The 19130-nt window shown below is 34.3% G+C and overlaps 1 protein-coding gene across 1 annotated transcript in view; it reads left to right on the plus strand.

The window, feature by feature from the left end:
- The window catches only part of LOC111192751 (uncharacterized), a 73029-nt gene that overhangs the window by 1585 nt on the left and 52314 nt on the right, over positions 1-19130 (plus strand). The window contains exons 2-3 of the mRNA XM_049485870.1: positions 7938-8276; positions 18402-18446. Of these exons, the coding sequence (XP_049341827.1) occupies positions 7938-8276; positions 18402-18446 (384 nt within the window). The remainder of the gene's footprint in view (positions 1-7937; positions 8277-18401; positions 18447-19130) is intronic.

A 19130-nucleotide genomic window follows, 5' to 3' on the forward strand; every position in this document is an offset into this window, starting at 1 on the left:
AGAGTTAGAGAGAGAGAAAGAGACAGCGCGAGTTAGAGAGAGGGAGAGACAGCGCAAGTGAGAGAGAGGAATAGACAGAGTGAGAGAAAGGAAGAGACAGCACGAGTTAGGGAGAGGGAAAGAAAGCCCAATGAGAGAGAGAGAGAGAGAGACAGAGCAAGTGAGAGAGAGGGAAAGAGCGCAAGTGAGAGAGAAGGAGAGACAGCGCGAGTGAGAGAGAGGAAGAGATTGCACGAGTGAGAGAGAAGGAGAGACAGCGCGAGTGAGAGAGAGGAAGAGAGCGCGAGTGAGAGAGAGAGAAAGAGAGATAGCGCAAGTAAGCGAGCCCCTGAGATTTTAGCACAGCGTGGTGTGTCAACAGTTTGAATGATCACCGCAAATATCCTCACCGAGTTCCTGCGTGTGCTCACTGATTGTGTGCGCCAGGAATGCCGTTGAGGTTATTTTTACCTCACGTTTTATGCAAAGTATCAAAAACAGGCATCAATTTTTTTAAGACCTCTCGGTACTTGGTAGCTCGAGATATTTTGGCCGGTGCTTTTTGGAATGGAATTTTGAATTTTGATCCCCAGTCCTAATAGTCATGATTTCTTAGTCCTGTTTATTTGTTTTTTCATTAACCTACCCATGTTTGCTTTCTGTTTTACTTTTTGTTTACTCTTGTTTGTTTGAAAAATTCACATTACCTGCATGTAATAAAAAGTTTTTCTTCAGTGTTTTGTGGTTATTTGTAATTTCTTAGACATCAATGCCTGTATATTTAATGAGATTATATCAAAATATTCTTGATATAAAAATGAAAATAGGAGAGTCAAATTTTAATTTACCATGGTACTTTAGATTTGGATACTTTTGATTTTTTTCTTTTTACAAGCAAAGGAATAAAGTGAGGCATTTTACTGTTATTCCAGTAATGTTTTACCCTCAGTGTCCCTACTTTAACTCAAGTAACTACAGGGTTTGGGTATTTGTTGACTATATTTTATCCTCTTTTATTATAGCTGATCTTGTTTAACAGCTCTGGAGGGTTGAGCTGCAGTTTTGTAATGCTTCTGTTCTGATTGTGTTCTAGTTCTGATGGGTTTGGCTGCGCAGAAGAAAACTGTAGCTGTGTTCACTGGAACAGAAGGAGGAAGTGTGGAAATCAACTGCAGATATAAAGATTCATACATATACTCAAAACAGTACTTCTGTCGTGACCCGTGCAGATATTTTGATGTTTTAATTGAAACTTCAAAAGCTGATATTCCTGTTTCTAAAGATAGATACTCTATACTGAACACTGTGTCTGCACGGAGTGTTTCTGTCACCATCAAAAACCTCAGTTTAACAGACTCTGGAGTTTATTACTGTGGTGTGGACCAGTGGGGATCTGACATACTCACTGAAGTAGAAATCTCTGTAAAGAAAGGTGAGCATACATTTAACCTTCTCATTTTACATGATCATGTAGATAGTGTGGTAGAAAGCAAAAAAGTTATGCTTTTCTCTTATTTTATATCTATTAAATTCTTTTGGTATTATTTTCGAGTGTCCTATGGACAGTGTGTGAGTGTGTACATTGGACTTCCCTTATGCTATGTGCTGTTCTTTCTGTGTAACGTCAATGACCTTGATATAAAGGCCTGTATGTTTATGTGGGCTGCAGCTTTATGCACATACATATCTTAAAATAAAATACTGAACATTAGGTCTGAGTATCAGAACCCTAAAGAGAAAATAGTGCTTAAATGCAGTTATTATTAATATCATTTGATTTCTTCAGCACTGTCAGATCACTATGAGCAAAACTCACACTACCCTTATCAAGCATATACTACGTGCTTAGTAAGCCTCAGTTAAGCTTATCTGGTCACACTTTACATTAAGTATTGACTAACTAACATGAATTAATTAATAGTTACCATTAACAATGCTTAGGGAATGTTAATTAAACAGGGAACAACAGCATTAATTAATGTTACCTTCACATGAACCAACATTACAAGTGAAGCATTTGTTAAGATTAATAATAAAACATATACTTCATTAACAGTGTTAACTAATGTTAGTTAAACTTTAAAAGTAACAACTCGATTAGTTAACCTTTTTGTCATTTGCTTATGTGCTGCAGTTATGCATATGGTAATTGTTAAATATTTATTAATTAAATATTAGTTATAAATATAATTGGCTATGATAACACTTATGCAGTGGCAGCAAGTTTACTTGTTTTATTTACTATTTATTATTATGTCTGTTAACTAATATATTATTTTTTATTTTACATTTTTACTATAATTATTATAGAACTACAAATTGTCATATCAGGGATAAGTGGTGCTGTTTAGATGGATCATGTGTATAGGAACAAGGAGGTGGTCATAATTGTATGCTTGATCAGTGTACAAAGCTGATGTCATATTTTCTTTACTTTGTAGAAACATCATCTGTATTAAATGCTAATGTTATTGTACACTGACAGAGCGAGTTGCTGTTATTCCCAGTCTCTTCCACTGTGTTATAACAATATCATTGACAGTTGGCTGGGGAATATTTAGTAGTGAGGACATTTTAACATTTAAACGTTTAGAGAAACACATCTCTGATCAGTCTTCTGCATTGTACCCACAGATCCTTTTCACTTCCACACGTCCACACATCCCCCAGCATCCACTAAACAGATCAGAACAACATCCAGCACATCTGATCCCCGAACATCAGGTACAGTGTTCAATTCTCCCTTAATTTAGATTGGAAATATTTAGCTTTTTTCTTAGAAAAAAGGCTGCAGTCGAGGTAGGGGGCGGGTCCTGAGTAGGACTGTCCTATATAGACTCCTCAAAGTACCTTTTTGGTCACACATTTGGAACAGTCTACAGGGCATCTGCAGAGCCTTAAAAACTTTCAAAAGCAGGACCCTATTTTAGTAATCTTTAAGTGAACTGTCAACCGTGTAACGTGCAGCCTGATTTAGAGCGTCAGTGTGTCTTTGCTATTATAACGACGGGATAAGTATGCCTTATCCCGTCGTATATCAATGTGTTTTTTTTTTTACTGCAAACTGTGTAATAAACCAATCAGCATGTCACTTGCCATTCCCTTTAAAAGTCAGGTGCGCGCTGACTTTGGTGGATTGCTATTTCATGAGTGCAGATAGCTAGACATGTCCAACGCTTCTCAGCAGAGAAAACTGGTCTGCTCGTTCTGTAATTTGTTGATGTAAAAGTTTGCATAGCTGCCAACAGGCACATGTTATGGGTTTGTGCATTCCTTAGCTACCACTGCCATTCAAATCTATACTAAACCTCAAGAGGAGATAAATTTGAAATTACTGAGCTCTTTAGCTCAGAAGACATTTATCTCATTTGAGCAGCAGGTCATTTATGCTAAAATGTCTTTTGGCTTTCCTTCTGTCCTCACTGTTGTCTAGAAGAAATGACAGAGATTTATAATACAAAAAGAATGAAAAAATATATTCTTATATATCGTCATATAATCTGTTACAAGTAAGCAGCAAAATAATAGTAAAGACGATAGTGTGCTTAAATTCCTGAGCACATTGTGTTCTATATTCTGATTGGTGAACTTTTTTAGTTCATGTCCACATGCTTACCAGCATCCACCGCACAGAGCAGCATCAGAACACACATCATCCAGCACATCTAAATCATCTTCATGCCAATCGGTGTCACTGCAGTACTGAGAATAAATGACCCACCATCCAAATAATAATAATAATATCTGCTCTGTGCTGGGGTTCTGAGTATTGAAGAACAGGGTGAAAGGAGGATAATAATAATAAAATGTGCAGAGAAACAGATACAGGAGTACAGTCTGTTAATATTATAGGATTACAAAGTGTCCTATCAGTGATCAGTGGCATTCTTAGATGGATCTTGTGTGTAGAAACAAGGAGGTGGTCATAGTTTTATGCTTGATAAGGGTATAAAGCTGATGTCATGTTTTCTTTACTTTGTAGAAACATCATCTCTATTCTGTGTTCGAGTGTGATGTAAAATCACTGAAAACATCTTCAAATATTTCAGGTAAATCATTCTTAAGTACTATTCAGATTTAGATTGATCTTTATAGATTTTATACTGTCATATATATTTCTGCACAAAGAAATGTCTTTATATATTTAAAATTAATGAATGACACCTTTGTATATGTAGGCCTAATTTATTTAGTGTAAATTATCACTTTTTTTTCTTCCTCTTCTTTTCTTTCCTCTCCTTTCTGGCTTCATGATTGCTGAAGGTTCATATTTTGCTGGCTGCAGGAATCACAAACCTGGCTGTCTGGTTACTGTCAGCAACTAGTGGGAGGCGCCAGTTTTGTTTTATTTTTCCTGCACTGACGTCACAGAATTTAAAGCTGCACACACAGTTTTTTAGTGCATTTAATTCATAACCTGTTGTTTTCTGGGGGCTCCATACCAGTCCAGCTCGGGGCCCTAGGCAATTGAAAGGTTTGCTTGCCTTGTTGCAATGAGCCTGCCTATAAAGACTTTGACCACCACTGCTTTGCATGTTATAGTGCTACATAGAGAAAACCTGACATAACTTACCTGCTTATTCCCAACCCATACATCACCAGTTATTATAATTATATATTACAGCTCTGGAAAAAAAGAGACCACTTAATGATGATGTTTTTTTTCTTGATTTTGCCAAATTAAAAACCTCTAGAATAGAATCAAGAGGGAGATGGATGATCACAAGCTATCAAATAAAGCTGAACTATTTAAATTACATTTCTATTTGGAAAATGTGGGAGAAATGTTGTCTGTAGTTTATAGAATAAAACAACAATGTTCATTTTACTCAAATAATACCTATAAATAGCAAAATCAAAGAAACTGATTCAGAAACTGAAGTGGTCTCTTAATTTTTTCCAGAGCTGTATATAAGCCTGTTAACACAGTTTAATCTGTAATAAGTGGCTGCTGTGAGAATAGTGGAGTGTGTTTACTGTCTGATTTATGTATATAAATATATAATCTTTCTTTGAGAATTATTGTTTTAAAGATTTCAATAAATTTCTTCTTTTCAACTGGATTTTGGTGCAATCATTTCTGCTGCAGGTGTGGAGACTATCTGCTTCTAGTGCCTTGTGTGGGGTTGCGTGATTGGTTCATTTCGCAACGTAATGTCATTACTTCTTTTTTCCATCAGTATATCCTTATAAAGCACACTGTGATAGGACTAGAGTGAGGGTACTGTAAAATTACCTTCTCAGAACTAGGATAATCTGTTAAAATGGAATGCAGTGTTAGCTTCATATATTTGATCTGCAGTACCAGTCATAGGTTTGGACACACCTTCTAATTCAGTGTTTTTCTTTCTTTCTTTATTTAATTTATTTTCTACATTATATCTGCTATTATAGATATAGATAAAACCATTAAGGGACATATTTGGAATTACATAGTAAATAATAATAAAAAAAGGTTTGTCTTCCACATTAATCTCCTGATCTAAACCTGATGAACTGAGATGGTGATTTGAGGTGATTTAATTGGGATGAGCTGGAGCTTCACAGCGTGAAGGAAAGAAAAGCAGCAACTATTTTCATCACCTCCAGGAACTCCTTTCTTCAAGACACTGAGAAAACTATTCCAGGTTACTCTACCTCATGAAAACACTGAGATTAAAATAGTGTGCAGATCTGTCCTCAAAGACATATATAATTATGTGTGTTCCTGTACAGCTTTAATGTCTTCAATATTAAATTTACTATGTGAAAAGTCATAAAAAGAAATAAAACATGCTGAATGAGATAATATATATAAATAAATATAATAGATTTTTTAAAATAAAATGGTTGTAGTGTACAGTATATAATATATGCTCTCATGTGTTTCATGTAAGGATACTTGTGTACTACAGAAATGCAATAATGATATGAGAAAGTGTGGTTCTTTTTACAATGAGGGCAGCAGAGTGCTTTATTTGGAACTACCTCCACTTCCGCCTCTTTACTATTCTGAGCTAGAAGGAAATAGCTCAGGTCAGAAAAGACACGCAAGTATAGAACCAGATAACATATAGATATTTATCAAGTTAATGCTGAGTTCTGGTCTAGTGTATATTTGAGTTAGTGTTGGAAGAGCTTCAGTGCTCCATGGGGAGAATGGAGACATTTTTGAGGATTCTGGCACTGCTCCAAGGTAAATTCATTACGTTTGTTTTATTTGTTTTCCTAAATTAGTTAACTCTAATCGTCACGTACTATTTACTGAAATGTTATCTGTGAATTAGCTGTCAGTAAGTTTAAATGTATAAAATATGTAAAACTTAAAGTTGAATTTAAATATCCACTTAATAAAAATAGTCTTTCAAACTTTCATAGTTTTATTTTTTTTACAGTGTAAAACTACTACTGATCAAGTTTAATAGATTAGATAACTACTGTTGATTAGTAATTGTCACACCTTAGCCTGTTTTGTTTCTTTTCATTCTTCGTCCTTCCTGTTTCTGTCCCGCTTTTCTGCCTTTTTCTGTCTTTTCCCCAGCCTGTTTGTTTTCTTTCCCATGTGCTATTACCTTGTTATCTTCCCCATGTGTTCTTAGTCTCCCAGTGTATATAGAGCCTCTTTATTTAAGTGTTCTTTGGTCGTTGCTTTTTTTGGTCGTTGTTTTAGATTTGTGAGAGTTTGTTTTCTCCATGTCTCCATGTCTTTTTATGGATTCTTCTCTGTTTTGCTTTCTACTCTTCTTAGTCTTTTGACTTTTGTGTTCTTAGTGTAGTTATCTCAGTTTTGTTTTGTTTTTTTAGTCATTAGAGCTGGGTATTGGATTAAGATTTTTGATACTGGTACTGATAGGCTACTTTGAATTCAGTCCCGATACCCAAATGATACTTTTTTTCGATATCTTTTTCTAGATTTTAACCAAAAAATACAAAAAACTATAATTATTCTCACACAACGTATTTATTTAACAGTGGACATGAGTAATCTTAGTATCATACTGTCAACGTGAGAGACTCCATTCTTTATTAAGACAAAAATCTTTGCTTGTCCTTAAACTACTAATATTTTTTCATATGCATATTTCTTTATGCCTTTTAGTTTCAAGAGTTTTTTTTTTAAACATCACCATTACATTGAATTAATTAAATTAAATAATATTAGTGGTGTCAATCAATCAATTAAATTTGTACAGCGCCGGTGTGTTAATTTAAATGATTACCAATTTGAATGATCACTGCAAATATTTTCCCTGCATTTCTGTGTGCTTTCCACTTATGTGTGCGAGGGGGTTATTTTTACCTCACTGTTCACGGTGTCCATATTTGGCGCATTTATTCTCATTTCATACAAAGTATCGAAAACAGGCATCAATTTATTTTTAGACCTTTCGGAGACATTTCGGTTGGTGCCTTTTTGGTATAGAATTTCAATACCCAAACCCTAATAGTCATGCTTTTTTAGTCTTGTTTATGTGGTTTTATGTTATCCTACTAGTGTATCCTTCCCATATTTTCTGTTTTACTTTTCGTTTACCCTTGTTTGTTTGAAAAAATCTCATTACCTGCATTACCATACTATTTATAGCCACTTGGTTCTAATGTAATGGAAATTATTTTTCTTCTGTGTTTATTTTTATTGATTTTTTTTTTAGTAGACATCAGTGCCTGTATATTTAATGAGATTATATCAAAATATGCTTGATATAAAAATTATAATAGGAGAGTCAAATTTAAATTTACCATGGTACTTTTGTTCTAGATACTTTTGTTCTTTTACTCAAGCAGAAGAATAAAGTGAGGCATTTTACTGTTATTCCAGTAATGTTTTACCCTCAGTGTCCCTACTTTATCTCAAGTAACTACAGGGTTTGGGTATTTGTTGGCTATATTTTATCCTCTGTTATTATAGCTGATGGTGTTTAACAGCTCTGGAGGGTTGAGCTGCAGTTTGTAATGCTTCTGTTCTGATTGTGTTCTAGTTCTGATGGGTTTGGCTGCGCAGAAGAAAACTGTAGCTGTGTTCACTGGAACAGAAGGAGGCAGTGTGGAAATCAACTGCAGTTATAAAGATTCATACATATACTCAAAACATTACTTCTGTCGTGATCCGTGCAGATATTTTGATGTTTTAATTGAAACTCAGAAAGCTGATATTGTTGTTTCTAAAGGCAGATACTCTATACTGAACACTGTGAATGCACAGAGAGTTTCTGTCACCATCAAAAACCTCAGATTAACAGACTCTGGAGTTTATTACTGTGGCGTGGACAAGCGGGGATCAGACATATTCACTAAAGTACAAATCTCTGTAAAGAAAGGTGAGCATACATTTAACCTTTTTCTCATTTTACATGATCATGTAGATGGGGTGGTAGAAATAAAAAAAGCAATGATTTTCTCTTATTTTATATCTATTATGTTTATTATTTTTGAGTGTCCTATGGACAGTGTGTGAGTGTGTGACATTTGACATCCTTTATGCTGTATGCTGTATTGTTTCTGAGTGAGGTCAAAAAGGAACACAATGACCTTGATATAAAGGTCTTTATGACAATGTGGGCTGCGGCTTTATGCACATACATATCTTAAAATAAAATACTGAACATTAGGTCTGAGTATCAGAACCCTAAAGAGAAAATAGTGCTAAAATGCAGTTATTATTAATATCATTTGATTTCTTCAGCACTGTCAGATCACTATAAATAAAACCCACAGCACCTATATCGAGCATACAACCACATTTGCATACCAATGGAGCAATTCTCAACATAAACCTCACACAATGTACATGCAAGTAATGTAAAAATACAAAACGCTATGTGCTTTGTAAGCCATAAACAAGCTCAGTTAAGCTTATCTAGTTAGTGTTGACTAACTAACATGAATTAATGCATTAATTACCATGAACAAGGAATGAGGTAATACATTAACAATGCATTGGTAATGTTAATTAAACACAGAACAACAACATTAATTAATGTTACCTTCACATGAACTAATGTTACAAGATAAACAATAAATTACATACTTCATCACTTGTTGTGCTGGTACAGTGAGTGGATCAGATGCAGCAGTGCTGCTGGAGTTTTTCAACACCTTAGTGTCACTGCTGGACTGAAAGTAATTCACCAACAGATCTTGTGGTGTTTCCTATAGCTGTGTCTGCTCATGTCCTCAAACTGCCATATGACAATAGTGGGCGTGGCCTCCTGAAACGCTAGCAAATGGCACTGTTTAAAACCATAAACATCGGACAATTCAGTTATTCAACTTTATTGATTGTTAAAATAAGTGATAACACTTGACATTAAGTGTTGACTAAGTAGCATTAATTAACGCATTAGTTACTATGAACAAGGCATGAGGTAATACATCAAGAATGCTTAGGTAATGTTAATTAAACACTGAACAACAACATTAATTAATGTTACCTTCACATGAAATGTAGATGGAATAATGTTACAAGTGAAGCATCTGTTAAGATGAATAATGAATCATAAATAATTAAATAATAATAATAATAAATAATCAACAGTGTTAACTAATGTTAGGTAAAAAAGTAACAACTGCATTAGTTAATATTTTGTTGTTTGTTTGTTAATTATGTGCTGCAGTTATGCATACTGTAATTGTTAAATATTTATTAACTAAATATTAATTGTAAATATAATTGACCATAATAACACTTACTCTTTTTTTTTTTACTAATGTCCGTTAACATTTCTTCTTCTGCCTACTGCTTACAGTGTGTAGTGCAGTGAAGTAATCTCAGCTACATTGCAGTCATTAATATGTAAAAATACAAAACACTACGTGCTTAGTAAGCCATATTAAGCCAGTTAAGCTTATCTGGTCACACTTTACATTAAGTGTTGACTAACTAACATGAATTAATGCATTAGTTACCATTAACAATGCTTAGGTAATGTCAATTAAACAGGGAACAACAGCATTAGATGAATAATAAAAAATATACTTCATTAACGTTAGTTAAATGTTAAACATAACAACTGTATTAGTTAATCTTCTTATCATTTTCTTACATGCTGTAGTTATGCATACAATAATTGTTAAATATTTATTAACTAAATATCAGTTATAAATATAATTGGCTAGGATAACACTTATGCAGTGGCAGCCAGTTGTTTTATTTACTAACGTCCGTTAACTAATATAGTATTTTTTATTTTACATTTTTACTTCTGCCTACCGCTAACTGTGTGTAGTGCACTGAAGTAATATCAGCTACATTGCAGTCATTAATATGCAGCTGCTTTTTTTAAGGTTCACCGTGTACTAGCTGTGTTGGTTCAGCTCCTGTTTTGCTTCTGTGTTGCTGCAGCTCTTATTCTGGAGCTTATGTGTAATAATGTGTATAAACATTATATAATGTCTAAAAAGCCAAGTTGTTGATAGATTATAGATGTGGTGGACCTCAATCGTAACATTCTCTCACCTCAGGCAGTCTGGATGATGCTCGTGCTTCATTTCATCATGTATATGTGTGAGTGTGCGTTGGCACTTTTGTTGGAATTCAACTTACATGTAGGAACTGTAAATATAAACGATAATTAACCAATACTTGCTTTGTTAAGCATTATTAACATCTGTTAACCATTACTAAACACTTATACAGCTCTGTTCAGTGAAATAAATATAACTGATGTAAAATTAAAAAGCCAATAATTTAATTCCATGTAGAGATGTGTTGCCAATAGAAGTAAAAATATGATAAATAAAAAATACTATATTAGTTAACAGACATTAGTACATAAAACAAAGGTCCAGCCTGCCGGCGCTCAGAGGGAGCACAATTGGCCCTGCTCCCTCCGGATGGGTAGATGGCGCTCTCTCCCCACATCACTCCTACGGTGATGTCTGCAGCACAGGGCATCTGTGAGCTGATGTACAAGAGCTGAACCGCTGCGCTTTCCTTCGAGCGTGCTGTGGGTAAATTTTTTTTTTTTTTTTTAGCAGAACCCATGTTCACTCTGGTTCCAGAGTCCAGCACACACAGTGTCTACCAGATCACAACCAGCAAAGTTGAAGCAACAAAATCAGGTATAGATTTTATTACTTTCTCTTTAACAGCATTATAAAACTATACAGTCAACAGCTAGTGCATTAGGATACATCGTTTTTTCCCAATCAATTGAACACATTTTAAACATTTGTGAATCAGTATAGACTTGTTTTACTTTATGAACACAATAATGAAGGTAATTCAGACATTAGGAGAATAGTTAAACTCTGTATGCACTAGCTAGTTTTAAACTTTCCCTTTAGGTCTGATTTTAGACTTTAAACTGTCCTTGAGTCATAGCAGACTCTGTGTTCTCATCTATTTCATTTTATCTATAAAAAAGCTGATCTGGTTCTGATTGTACATTTTAGAAACATCAAATGAACCTGAGCCAGAAACCTTCATCCAGAGTAATGTCTTCGCAGGTAAACCTGTTATCTCTCAATCTCTCAGATGCTGTTTGGTTAAAAGCTAGACTGTGTATGCACTGGCTAGTTTTAAACTTCCCCTTTAGGTCTGTTTTTAGACTTCAAACTGTCCTTTAGTCATAGCAGACTCTGTGTTCTCATCTATCTAATTGTATCTGTAAAAAAAGCTAATGTGATTCTGATTATACATTTTAGACACATTAAATGAGCCTGAGCCAGAAACCATCATCCAGAGTAACGTCTTTACAGGTAAAAATTTTATCTCTCAATCTCTCAGATGCTGTTTGTGATTGGTCAGTAACTGGTCTGCAACTGATCAGAGCTATACAAAGCTACAGTCATATGAAAAAGTTTGGGCACCCCTCTCCTGTATGGTAGAGTGATGCAAAAGAAGCCGCAAACAAAGTCGCCTGAGGTGTGCTTTTGCTTTTGCATACCTCAGGTGACTCTGTTTGTGGCGTGCTTGCAGAAATGGCTTCTTCGCATCACTCTCCCATAGAGCTTCTCCTTGTGCACAGTGCGCTGTATTGTCGACCGATGCACAGTGACACCACTCTTTGGAGGTGGTCTGTGGATTGTCCTTGACTGCTCTCACCATTCTTCTTCTCTGCCTTTCTGATATTTTTCTTGGCCTGCCACTTCTGGGCTTAATAAGAACTGTCCCTGTGGTCTTCTATTTCCTTACTATGTTCCTCACAGTGGAAACTGACAGGTTAAATGTCTGAGGCAACTTTTTGTCTCCTTCCCCTGAACAACTATGTTGAACAATCTTTGTTTTTAGATCATTTGAGAGTTGTTTTGATGAGCCCATGATGCCACTCTTCAGAGGAGATTCAAATAGGAGAACAACTTGCAATTGGCCACCTTAAATACCTTTTCTCATGATTGGATACACCTGGCTATGAATGTTGTGCTTTAGTAAGTCAGTAAAAAGTAGTTAGGAGTTTTCAAATCAACCAAGAATTTACATTTTACTGTTCTTCTCTTATTGTTCCTCTGTAGGGTCTAAAGCTGAGCTGGCAGTGTTCGGCGTGCTGGTTGGAGTGGTTTGTTCCAACGTGGTTTTTCTTCTGCTCTTTCTCTACAAGACCTCAGCTCCCCCATCTTGTGCTCCAGTCATCTGAACAACCAGAATACAACCATTTACACCCAGAGTGCTCATACTGCATTCTAATCCAATGTTGCAAATGTTGCAAATTTAAACTGGAATGCCCCAATTAGTATATTAAATGTACATTAATTATAAATCTGTGTAAAGTTTGTATTTATTAAAATGAATTATCCACATATAAGATCAGATCAGTGGTGCTTCAGGCAGGATTTTTCAATATTACATTAAATTAAAACAAAACAAAACAATACAACACTTTCCTCTGTATAAAAGCAGGCAAATATTATTTTGTTATGGAACTTAAGCAGGCTAAATACGTCAGCTCTAACAGCTTCACATACACCTCAGTTAGTTTCTTTTTGTACAATATACTGGAGGGGAAATTAAAACCGGTATGCATTTTTCACAAAATTCCATAGTGCTAGAGTTCATGCAGAGCACCGTGTCTAACAGCACTGCTAAAGAAGCACACTAGCAGAGCTCGCTAGCTAATGCTAGCCTGTCAACATAACAAGCTAATACACTGAATGCTCAGCTCTGTGGAGTCAAACGCTCATCTAGTGCTGCCCTGCCTGGAGAGAAATGAGAATAGCACTTTATCTGAGAAGCTCCTGCTGCTGTTCCTCACTATTTCAATATTTTATCCAAGGAAAATGGAAAAACAACAGCAAATAGCAATTATTCCCTCAGAAAAAAGAGATGAAAGGAATCGATCCACAGCTCGGAGGAAAGTTCCTCTCAGTGTAACAAAAGCTTCAAGAGCTGTTTAAATATATTAATACTATAGCTTGCAGGATCATTTTAATGAACACTGAATTCAATGTATTTGTTATCTGGAGAAAGAAGGGAAGTGTGGCTTCTTTTAATAATATAAATAGAAACTGATAGAGTGCACACACAAAAAAAGATTTGTTGCAGCCACTGTGCAGCATGAGAGACCGTGTGAAAAGCTATATTGATTTATATAGAAATGTGTCATGTACGTCATGTAGCATGGTTACCATGTATGGTATTAAATGGGCTATAGATTTAACGTATTTTTTATGCTTTACTTACATGTTACTGTGTGGATAATATGATTAATGTATATAAAATGCATATAAAATAAATAAATAATTGTATAAAATGTTAAAAAATATCGTTGTCAAGTCTTTTTTAGTCTTAATGCGTAAGTCTGATTTAAGGGCCATTTTTTAGAGATCTATAATCGAGCCATAAACTGTGCACTGTGCAGCTTGAGTTTGAGCATGTCGGTGTCTTTGCTATTGTAACGGCAGGAAAAGTATGCCTTGCGCAGCTTAAACCATGAAAAAGGCATGTACTAATTCTCTTAATTAATCATGGATGTGTTTTATGTGTAACATGTAATAAACCAATCAGCATGTCACATGCCATTCCCTTTAAGAGTCAGGTGCACTCTGACTGGCACATTGCTATGTCAGCTAAACACACCTCATTTTGAGACCAAAACACCCATTGGCAAAGGTATATTCACAAGCTCTGTTTCTATTTAAACAACGCAGGTGAAAGACATGTAAATAGACTGTTGGTGGGGTGTAAGATAGCAATGAGCATTCCGACACACCTGTCTCTACAAGTAGCTTTGATAATATTACCTAACCCTAGCTGAAGCTCAACTTTGCATGTGTCTTGTAGTCCTTCTGGGCTCTAATCTTTCTGCATCTATCAGTGAAGCAGTGTTTTTTTTAACACTTTAAAACAAGGGATAGGGGTATAAATGAGAAATGGGATTTGGCCTTTGTCTCTTTTTTGCCTCTTTTGCATTTTTTAATCATATGGAATTGGAGGGAGGTGCTTACCTTGCCCCTCTCCTAGACTTCAGCAGTGACTGACTGAATTTAAAGCATATTAATTAATAAAATATTGGAGAAATGAGTGCAGGGCTAGTGTTTAATCGCAGTGTGGAGGTGTTGCTCTACCAGAGAGCAGAGGTCTCTCCGCTCTGCAGTGTTTCCTTCCTTTTGAGAATACATCACTGCTTCCTCCTCCAGCTCATTGTGAAGAACTAGAAGAAATTGCTGTTGTTCATCTCAGAGATCTGCAGCTCAGAGTTCAGACGGGACACACAGACACATGCTGAGTTCTGATCTGGCCTGGTCTGTGTTTAAATTTATCTAGGAAGATCTTCAGTGATGCCCGGAGAAAAATGAAATCCTATCTGAGATTTCTGCTGCTTTTCCAAGGTACATCATTTTTTTAAAATCAATTTAATAATGTTATATTTTATAAAAGTTGAAAATGTAGTGGTGGACAAATTCCTTTAATTGCATATAAATATACATATAATTAATTTCTCTAAACATATAAACAACAAGTTCACTTAACTCATCAGGTTTTACAGTGTGATGCTGAACCGTACGCTGCGCTGCGTTGCTACTGTATCTCCAACAGGAACCTGCTTCCTGATTGGTGTCTGCTTTGCACTTGTAATTTGTAATTATTTAGATTCTGCATAATGTAGTGGAGTTTTGTTAAGTTTTTGATTTTGAAATGTAGTTGAGTTAAAGTAAAATATTTGAGCTTAAAATGTAATGGAGTTCCAATGAGATATTTGATATTTAAAATGTAGTAGAATAAAAAGTAAGATTTTTAAGTTATTAAATGTATTGGAGTCAGAGTAAAATATTAGAGTTTTAAATGTAGTGAAGGTAAAGTTAAATATTTAAGTTTGAAATATGGTTGAGGTAAAGTAAGATATTTAGTTTGAAATGTTAGAGTAAGTTAATTTAGTTTTAAATATAGTGGAGTTTGTTGTAGAAAAGAAAATGAAAGGTGGGTTAATAGTAAACGCCTTATGTATCATGTGGGTTAATTTGTCATAATAAGGTTGGTGTTAGTCACATGCCTGATCAAACAGTGTTTTACTATATATGTAAAGAATATATTGTGGTTATTGGTTAATCTTCTATATAAATGCGTGTAAAATACACTGTGAGTAATAAAAATGATCAAATATAATGTGAGTATTGGTTATGCATATAGAATACAAGGTTTCACACAATGATTATGTAATTATAGATACTAAGATAAGTAATCATAATTGAAAGATATTTGTCAATACACTCAAGGTAAAATAAACAGTTACTCTTCAAGTTAAAGTAAAATATTTGAGTTTGAAATGTAGTGGAGTTAAAGTAAGACATTTGAGTTTAATGTGTAGGAGTTAGAGTAAGATATTTACGTTTGGAATGTAGTGGAGTTAAAATCAAATATTTTAGTTTGAAACGTAGTGAAAAAAGTATTTGAGTTTGAAATGTAGTTAAGGTAAATTAAGACATTTGAGTTTAAAATGTATTTGAGTTAAAGTAATATATTTGTGTTTGAAATGTATTTGAGTTAGTGTAAAATATTTAAGTTTGAAATGTAGTAGAATAAAAATGACAATATTTAAGTTTAAAATATAGTTTAGGTAAAGTAAGATATTTGAGTTAGAGTAAGATACTTAAGTTTGAAATGTAGTGGAATAAAAATTATTTGAGTTTGAAATGTAGTAGTATAAAAAGTACAATATTTGAATTTGAAATGTATTTGAGTTAGAGTAAGATACTTGACTTTAAAATATATTTAAATTGAAGTAAAATATTTGAGTTTGAAATGTAGTGGAATAAAAAGTACAATATTTGAGTTTAAAATACATTTGAGGTAAAGATATTTGAGTTTGAAATGTATTTGAGTTAGAATAAAATATTTGAGTTTGAAATGTATTTGAGTTACAGTAAAACATTTAAGTTTAAAATGTAGTGGAATGAAAAGTATTTGAGTTTGAAATGTAGTGGAATATAAAGTACAATATTTGTATTTGAAATGTATTTGAGTTAGAGTAAGATACTTGACTTTGAAATATATTTGAATTAAAGTAAATTATTTAAGTTTGAAACGTAGTGAAATAAAAAGTACAATATTTGAATTTATAATTTAATGAAATAAAAAGTACAATATTAAAGTTTGAAATGTAGTTGAGTTAAAGTAAAATATTTGAGTTTGAAACGTAGTTAAATAAAAAGTACAATATTTGAATTTATAATTTAGTAGAATAAAAAGTAAAATATTTGAGTTTGAAAGAAATAAAGTAACTCAAAATTTAAATACTTTAAAAAAGTACAGATACAAAAAAAAAACTAAAACTAAAACTACTGCTACAGTAACCAATTACATTTACATTCTGAATGTCCACCACTGTTGAAATGACTAAATGTAAATATTAGGAGCAAAATATAAAATATTCATATTAATGACCTATGAACTATATTTTATCCTCTGTTATTATAGCTGATGGTGTTTAACAGCTCTGGAGTGTTGAGCTGCAGTTTGTAATGCTTCTGTTCTGATTGTGTTCTAGTTCTGATGGGTTTGGCTGTGCAGAAGAAAACTGTAGCTGTGTTCACTGGAACAGAAGGAGGCAGTGTGGAAATCAACTGCAGATATAAAGATTCATACATATACTCAAATCATTACTTCTGTCGTGATCCGTGCAGATATTCTGATGTTTTAATTGAAACTCAGAAAGCTGATATTCCTGTTTCTAAAGGCAGATACTCTATACTGAACTTTGTGACTGCAAAGAGCGTTTCTGTCACCATCAAAAACCTCAGATTAACAGACTCTGGAGTTTATTACTGTGGCGTGTCTGAGTGGGGATCGGACACACTCACTAAAGTAGAAATCTCTGTAAAGAAAGGTAAGCATGAAAAAAATCTTGACACTGTGGATGACAGAGCCAGTTTCATCATAGCGTTATTTATGGTCTTTGTTGCAGTACTTGAGAATACTATACTTTTCTTAAAAGGTTCCTAAAATGTTTCGGCTTGACTGACCTCCATTTTTTAGAGTATTTTTTTATTTACTTAGTTGAGCAGTTCTTGCCACAATAACATGGATTACCAAGCCACAGAGAAATACAAAACCTGTCATCAAAACTAATTGTGGTAATTGTGGTAATTGTGAAGAATCTAAAATATAAAAACATATTCTGGTTTGCAGTGTTGTGCACGAACGAGTTCAAAAGAACGCGTTCATTGAACACACTCATTTTTTCGTGAACGTTAAACTGAACACAACACATTTTTTTTATAAAGAACTTGAACGTGAATTAGTTCACAGTATGTGTCATGAATGGCAGACATCCCTGTAAATGAACGTTGGAATTTGTTTTCCATTGAAAACTGAGTGACATCTGTTTTCTTTTTTGAATTGCAACAAGAGAAAGTTCCTCCCTCCTGTATTTTCGCTGGTGCCGCTTAAATCATGTATCACCAGACAGAAATGGTTTTGAAAGCGTGGAGGGCTGGAGGAGTGAGAAAGAGAGAGAGAGAGAGAGAGAGAGACAGACAGACCAATGACAGACCAATGACGAGAGTGAGAGAAAGCGCTACAATACATATTTCATATTACCTATTCTTTTTTTAATTAAATGCTGGTAGATTTCATTGCACTAAGTATAGAACTGGTCTAGCCTGTCTGTACTGCTGCAAGTTTCATCTTCTGGTAAGAAACCCACAATTGCAGTGTCATGAGCAAATGTCTACAGTGAGCAGTTTCAAAGAACGTATAGTGATTTCTAGCTTGCAGTGTGAAAAAAAGTATTTATTTGAATATCTCACCAAAAGAAGTTAAATAAACTGAACTTTGAACTAGGTTAGAATTCAAATTGTGAACTTTGAACGTGAACTGTTCACTTTGAGCATGTATGAACTGAACTTGAACTAGTTCAGAAACGCTGTGAACTGACACAACACTGCTGGTTTGTTTGACACTTTTTGTTTACAAAATAATTCTGCATGTGTTCCTGTATAGCTTTAATGCTCTCTTCAATATTAAATTAAAAAATGTAAAAATGTGCTTGTTTGATGATTTTCTGCAGCTCAAGTCAACCTAAGCACAACCCCTCAGACTACTGGTTCTACAGGTAACATCCACTCATCACTCATTACAAACATTTTAACCAATCAGCATTGTCATTGTCAGAACACCAATTTCTCGTTTCATTTAGGCGTCACAAATGACATAATCCCACCCACTAGTTAAAACCAATTAAAACAGAGCTTGTCATTTTTTCACACGTGAATTATCCATAAAAGTAAAAATAGCATGATTAATTCTAATCTAAAATAGTATTGTGCCTCTGCTGACCCATGAACAGCATGTCAGTATCTATACAGTATTTATACCATGAATAAATGCATTGTTTGACACCTTTTAAAAGCTTGTTACTGTAGTCTGCACTGCGACTATGATCAGTTTCACATTAATGTGTTAAACAAGTGAGAAATCAGGGTCAGTCATACAGTCACACATCTACACAGTTCTCAGAGAGGTGGTAAAAGTGCATGTTGGGGATTTTTGAGCAGTGTTTAATCATATTTTTCTTTCTTTGCAGAATTCTTCACATAACCACCAAGTTCAGTACTATACAAATAAAATGTGTGTCTAAAAATGGGCTTTAACATTCTTTGTATCTATCTGATTATTGTTTCTAGCATAAGTAGCAGTTTAACTGTGACTTTGGGCCTGTTTACACCAGGTGTTTTGTATTTGGACAGTATCTGAATCAGTTAAGATCAGATTTAACTTTTCTGTGTAAAACACTTTA

Source organism: Astyanax mexicanus, chromosome 12 (assembly GCF_023375975.1).
Source record: "Astyanax mexicanus isolate ESR-SI-001 chromosome 12, AstMex3_surface, whole genome shotgun sequence".
NCBI lineage: Eukaryota > Metazoa > Chordata > Actinopteri > Characiformes > Acestrorhamphidae > Astyanax > Astyanax mexicanus.